The 7,433-nt window shown below is 32.1% G+C and overlaps 1 protein-coding gene across 1 annotated transcript; it reads left to right on the top strand.

The window, feature by feature from the left end:
* Window positions 1-6: 6 nt before the first annotated feature.
* Window positions 7-2,334, top strand: LOC149886768 (uncharacterized). The gene is made up of 2 exons (XM_090091225.1): window positions 7-122; window positions 907-2,334. The coding sequence occupies exons 1-2, from the start codon at window positions 50-52 to the stop codon at window positions 2,256-2,258; spliced, it is 1,425 nt and encodes a 474-aa protein (XP_089947351.1). The 5' UTR covers window positions 7-49; the 3' UTR covers window positions 2,259-2,334.
* The last annotated feature ends 5,099 nt before the right edge of the window (window positions 2,335-7,433 follow it).

Below are 7,433 nucleotides of genomic sequence, written 5' to 3'. Positions count from 1 at the left end.
TAGCTACATTATACCTTGCCATGAACGATGCAAGCAGTCCAATAGCAATATGATGGTCTTTGTTTTCATGCTTTATTACATAATTGGTTGCAATTATTTTGTTGTTTTTGGATACAATTTGGGTAACATTTTCTTAATAAAATAACTAAGATGATTTTTAGGATAAACTTATTTAAGAAACAAGATGAATCTCTTTTGCGTCAATCTTTAAGTATGCAGATTTAGATAAAAAACGGAAGAAGGAACACTTTGTTGAATTTATTGTCCTATTTTTTCAACAACCTAATAATTAATTTTGAAAATTGATTATAAAATCCAATCAAACGTTGTGCACTTGATTTGTATAACAATTTTAATGCTACAACTTAAATTTAATTTAAAAAGTTTTCTCAAATATGCTAAGTAATTACAAGTTGGCATGATTGGAAAACCCGCTTTTTTTTCTTTTTTTTTTTTTTTTTTTTTTTTTCTTTGTCATGTTATAACTATAAAATCGCAAAAGTTTCTAATTTTCTAAATTTATTCGACCTCTTGAAATGGTTTAAAACAGCTTGTGTAAATAGGTCACAAGTTATCTTTAATTAAAAAGTACAACCAAACTCTATACATCCGTACCCTAGAGCTTCACTACGCATGCTCGTCTTTATTTTCATAATAAAAGAAAAAAAAAAAGCTTTAAGTACAATTTTATGTGAATGTAATAAAAAAACTCAACAGTAAAAAGAGTTAAATAAAAATTAGCAAATAAATTAAATACTTGTTAATACTTATTACTTAATAATTACTATGATTGATGGAAGTAATACTATTTGTAAAGTTAACTATTTATATTAAATTCTTTAACATAAATAATTAACATTACAAATGAATAATAACTAATATTTAACGATAATTATTACAACTTAGATCGAAGACTTCAGCCTATGTCAGTTCGACTAAAACGTTATGAAGACGTTGATGATCCAAACAGTGAAGCTTTACCTGAGAGCTACCCCTCCAGGTCGAAGTTAACCAAAGTTCCAAGCTATACAAGGAGCATAAAAAGTAAATATAACCAACCCGGAAATAGTGAACTTTTTGATTTATACAGAAGCAATAGTGACCATCTACAAGGAGAATCTATTGGATTGAGTTCTAGAGAATCAGATTTGCTAAACATTAATAGATCTCCATCTTTTTTAAACTTTAATGAGGAAAATCTTAATAATATAAATAGTCGAGTAGAAGGTTATGTTAGGAATCCTACTCAATATGATCTTGTCAATAAAATGCAAACCCCACATGCCGGAAACTACGCGCCGTTAAGTGAGGAAGATCTTAAATTTCATTTGTTTGATGATCCACTTTTAAATGGGGAACAATCCAGTGAAAGATTTCCTATAAATGAACGAGCAATAAGTCAAATGTTTTTAAAAAGTCCTTTGCTTAATCCTACTTATAGGAGCTCTTCAGCAAGTGGACATTACATCAATAGTCTTCCATCGGATCAGATTTCTTTAAGCAATGGCTTAGTAAATCAAATACTTACAGAACCTCAACTACCTAGTCAAATTTATCCAGCGCATGATTTATCATCATTTGTGCACAATAGCAAATCCTTGGATCAGTTTTTAAACCAGTATAAAGACCCTAACTTTGTTGATAAAAAAAACGATATGACATCCCAATTAGACCAAACACCATTTTTTGATGCGAAAAATGGTGTATCATATCAGCAAAACTTTATGAATACGAAAGGTAATGAAAAAGACTATAAGCGAGTTTTCGATAACGAAACAGTTGTCGAGTATATCAGCGATGACGATAAAATAATGAACAAAACCAATGATTTGATTCTCACCAACGAAAACCATGGAGAATCAGCAAACGACACGTTGGAATTTAAAAATCTTTTAGAAGAAGCACGGAAAACAAAAGAACAAATAGATATTCTAAGTTCTAAACTGGAAAAAGATCCTGAAGGAACGAACAAAGTATCCAACGCTTCAAAAAAAAGCAACACCGACGAGGAAAGTTTGGAAAATGATATAAACGTTGAGAGAGGTGTTCGCCAACTCCTTGTTAAACATTTAATACAGGTGCAAATTGATAATCATAGGAAAGAAGAAGCTCTAGAAACTCTTTTAAGACATTTTCCTGTTACTACGAGTGATCTTAAGACTTGGAACATCACAAAGGGTGCACTTAAAGCCATAATTAAAGCAAAGTTGACTTTGTTAGAACCAGTTGTTAAAAAAAAAACGTCATTAAAGCCATGATATTAAGTGTCAAGTCTTTGTGTTTTTCTACAAATAATTGTCCTTGTTATTAAAAAAAAAAGATTTTTTACAATCATTTTTAAGGTTTTTTTCATATATTTAATAAAAAATGATCCTCTTAGTAATTGACTGTGAGTTAAAATGATAATTTTAAATACATTGATATCATGACGAATTCTCCTATATCGATTAGGCTCAAAATTTCTGGTCAAATATAATTAGCAATAACTCGAGTAATATTTAATAAGTCAATTCCAAATTTTTTTTATATTTAAGTCTATTGTATCATTTAAAGTTTTTAATCAGTTTGTACAGATTTCAAAGGACGCTTAGAAATTAATGGAACTTTTTTGAGAGTAGGTGCCTTCATGGCATGGGTCTTGCTTTCAGTGACCTATTTTGATGCTGCGATCCATTTTTGCTTAAATTCTTTGTCATCTTTCAATAACGTGTTGCTTTTCTACAAGATTCCTTTTACAAGTGCCCAGCAACTCTAGAATACGCGTTGCTCAGGTCAGTTCAGAGGATTTACATCTTTCGGAACAACTTCATAGCCATTTTAAATTGTACTACTCCTTTGTCGTCCTTGAGTTGTGAATCTTTGCTAAATCCGGCCAAAGTTAACTGCCTTGCTGTGTTTGAAAAGATAACTGCCTTGCTGTGTTTGTTAAAAAATCACAAAAAACGTTTCTGAAGATATTCGGTGATGTACAAATTGGAAGTTAAAGTCTTTCTAGTGACGAATTGAGCACTTTTAAGGCCACAAGAGCAAATCGCTTGCCACATGAAGATCTTCGGAACACTTTTGTGTCTGAATATACTTAAATTTGTTGCTGATATAGACACTTTTTGAGAAATTCTTTTTGCAGTACATTTCGTTGTCCTCAATAATGTTTAAACTTTTTCGGTTGAAAAGTTTGACGGGCCAACGGGCCTTGCGCGGTGAGTTGCTTTTAATTCTCCATCAATTGATCGCCTTGGAATTTTTTTCTTTGTATACCGGATGATCAAATTTACATTGTTTTTGTCAACTAAACCTTTCTTCCTTCCATCGCCTCTTTTTCTTTCGATAGTTTCGATAGAGTCTTCTTTTATCTCCCCATTATGTCTTCAGCTGAAGATTTAACGACTTTTAACAACTCTGTAATTTTTATTATGCCCAATCGATAATTAAAATTTTACTAAAGTCTTAGTAAAATTCAATTGGTTTCTATCGGCAAAAACGCCACGAACTTTTTCCCAGACTTAATAAATTCTGTTTAAAAAAAACATAAGCTTAGAGCTTTAATGTGATGACTTTAATGAAATTATCATTTCAATAAAATTATTATTGGAAAATTAGTCGAATAAAAAGTTGTAAGTATAATATGCGGATATTTCATTGACATCATTAGTTCTCTTATTACAAAGTAAAAATGTAAAAACACTGCTGATTTATATTTTTTTAAATTTTATGCAACTAAAAACCATATGATATGTTTGGACGTCAAGTACATGATTTCAAACAAAAGTGACGTAGATGGTTCATAAAAAAAGTAATGCTTGTGATTTTGAATAAATACGACATTGTTTTGATTTTGTTTCTAATCTTTATTATTCAAAATAAAATTGGCTTTAGATTTTATTTTTAAAGGATTTTATAGCAATTGATAATTGTATTAATGTAATTTGTTCAGCATGCATAATGAAGAAAATTTATACTTGACTAGGGCATTCAAAACCATCTTTGAGATGAAGAGGTGCAATTATAACCATGACTATTAGAGGGTATTATTTTAGGAAATTAATGATAAGCGCGCCTAGAAGTATATCTTTTTATTTTTGTAACCTCGATCATGGGTCTTAAAATTGAATATATATTGGTCGCTGAAAGTTAACAAAAAATTTGTACTGAACTCTTTATATAATGCAGCACCTATATTTGGCCGCTACTGAAATATAAATAATACATGTAGATTACTTTTTATTTCCCTATAAATAGTCTTTAATAATGCGCTTTCAATAAAACAAAAATTTTTGTTTTGATTTTAAATCCAGTTAAATGTTTCCGCTGAAACGAAACTCATTCAAGTTACGAAAAGATTTTCACTGGAGCTGTGGTCAACTGCAAAAGTGATAGAGCTTACGCAAGTATATCGAAAGACATTCTCGAAGGTGTCAAAATATATTTCAAGAGGCAGAAGCCGGTTGGTTATAGTTTGGATTGATATTGGTGATGGTGGTTCCAAATCACATGTTCATTAAAGAAATAAAATTGTGAATCTTTGGACAAATAGATTTTCCTTTTATGAATCTTTGGACAAATAGATTTTCCCTCTATCGAGTCCTGACATTTATCCTATGGACTTTGTTATATGCTCCGTATTAGAGTGTTGTCTCACGAATATCATACTTAAGTGTTTCATTTGATTGAAAAGTTAGTGAAAAAACTTTATGCAAATCCAGTAACGTACCAGGAGGACGGGGGAGGTCTGCCTCGAGTGTCGCCCATTTTGGACGGACACCCAGTGCCTCAACAATACCAAAGGTAATACAAAATATAAATTTTGACAACATTATTTCAGAGTTTGCAGCAGCCAGAGCCAAAAAGAAGATATTTTAATTTTTAAGTAAACACATTGTGTAAAAGTATGTATTTACGTCTTTGTTGTTATTTTGCTGCGGTTTTTGTTCAATATTAGAAATATAAATATTAACTGTTTCATAAAGTACATTGAATTTATTGCTTTTAGCTTTTAATTGGAGTGACACCATCAAGTTCCGCCCCGGGTGCCACCCGAGCTTGACAATAGAGCTAACAAATCAATTTGATACAGCTATTGATAAGCATTTGTTACTTGTACAGTTCAGCTCTCTAGTAACAGAAGTGATGACAGTGAATGAAAAGGAAGCTAATAAAACATCACCATCGAACCATACGAAATGGAACAGCAGATCATATACCTTATAACATTCTCAAATCTCCAAGAATTAGGTCTTTGGCAACAAGGATTGATCGCTACATGAACACTTCAAAGCCAGAGGAAGTTTCAGAGTCCATAAGGTTCAAGTTCAAGAAAACATCCTGCTTCAGGATGATGCTTGTAGTTAGGGCCACCAAAGGTTTGAAGTGCCTCCCTTTTTTATTAATTAAGAGGTCATAAACAATGCAAATGTGTAAATTAAAATCTCGGAAAACCATGTCTGGCCATAGGTTTCCTCTAACTTTGATCCTGATGTTAAATTTGTGTATCAACAGGATTGGGCACAACTCCATACAGCCAGTAAGACCCAGGAGTGGCTCGAAAAAAAATGCTAGGTTTTTGGAAGTTGTTTTAACACAATTTTTAACAACTTGCATATTGAAGCATAAAAATCTGTGGTATTTAGCAGATTCAAGAAGCGATGAAATAATCGCTCCATTCGATCCACAACTGTTCTCATAAGGTTCTCATAAGGATTTTCTCAGATTACCATGACGAAAGAAAGTACAGAAGATAACTTAACTGAAAACTTCCTTTTGTACTGTGTTTTGTGTGATTATAGTGATGTAGTAAATTTTGTCGAACTTTATTTTACAGTCTTTGTAGTACTTCGTTAAACTATAAACTAATTTTATGGAAGTTAGTTGTTTAAATGTTTCAATGATGAAAAGAAAATATAATCGTGTGAATTGAAAATCCATTAAACTGCAACAAAAAAGTTCTCTAATTTTACAGGATATATCATAATTTATGAAGTAGAGCACAGAAAGAAATTACTTATAAGGCGCTCAAACACACGTGCATATATGCACGTATATATAGTTTTAAAATAGTTTTAAAAAGATACTATACACTAGGGTGGCCCTTAATTTTCAAAGTTTGGTTTTTGAACAGGGCACCCTTGAATTTTGTTTATATGCATGCATAAAAAATTCACTAAAAAAATCAGCTAAATCTGAAAACATTTAGAGGTCCCTACCACATATATAATAGTTAAGTATCATGTGGGGTTCCGTGGCTGCATGTCACTAGTTGTTATGCTGGTAAACTCTTTCACTGCACACTATACCGCCTGCATAATTTATCAATATGATGTTATTTATTGTTAAATTATCCAGAATGCATTTCACCAGCTGTCAGCCATTTGTAATTAGACACTGACAGACACTCAATATAACAATAATATTTGATGAATCTGAATTAGTGACTACTGACTCTCTCAGGGAAACTTCCGTAACAACTGACCTAGTGGATACTGGTTCAAAAGTGAGTGTTTTCTTTGTTTATTTTTGCTTAAATATTAATTTGCCAAATTATATTGATTTAACAATGAATTATTATAAAACAGACAGAATGACCGATCCGCTGTGCTAAATCCATTTTAAATTGTTAATTAATATCAATTGCCTGAGTGCCATAGTATCGAACTTGACTTTTCATTTTTGCACATAATTGTGTATTTTATTTATTGGTTTTAGACTTTGTCAGAGTTTTCATATGTCATTGTTGTTTATTTATATTGCATAACATAAATTTTGTCAGTTAGTTTTCTGAGCTCTATAAGTTTTTGTTAGAAATTACATATAATTTGAATAATTTAATTGGATGGTAACAAATAAAATTTATCATTTTAAGGGAGATGGCCAATGCTTGCTGTAAGACTTCGAAACCAACTACAAGACGAGAAACTGAGTTGTGGCTGATAGGCCAAATGTCTGAAATTCTCAGCTCTACAAAGTTACCGTCAAAGAAGGAAGTCATGGCACTTTTCTTCTATTACAAAGAGGCCACCAAACAGACCGTTCGTGAAGCATCACATTCAACAACTAATGACGTTCTTGAAGTGTGGGCTAAAGCCCGCATCCCGACACGGTTGAAGAAACACGTTGTTGAAAAAGTTGAATGTCTGTTCCATGAATATGACAAACTAAAGAAAAATAAGGAAAATAAAGCAAAGCGCTCTGAAAGTCTACTGAAGAAGGAAGAAGAATGGAAGGATGGCTTAGAGAGTCTTTTTGACATTGCTCATGCGGACGCCATGAAGATGATTAGCATGCAGGAGGACAGGGAGTTCCTTTTAGCTCAGCGTGAGGCGGGATGACGTGGTAAGATGGGAAGTGTTGACAAAGCCATGGCCAAAAGAGAAAGAGATGTTCACAGTAGAGAAGAAAACTTCAAGAGAAGAAAAGAGAGAGAAGAACAGGACAGAGTG

Source organism: Hydra viridissima, unplaced genomic scaffold, assembly GCF_058129835.1.
Source record: "Hydra viridissima isolate aposymbiotic clone 2 unplaced genomic scaffold, HvirCarnegie_v1 scaffold_6, whole genome shotgun sequence".
NCBI classification, from domain to species: domain Eukaryota; kingdom Metazoa; phylum Cnidaria; class Hydrozoa; order Anthoathecata; family Hydridae; genus Hydra; species Hydra viridissima.
The sequence above is the reverse complement of the archived record's forward strand: the minus strand, read 5'-3'. Positions and strand labels throughout refer to the sequence as shown.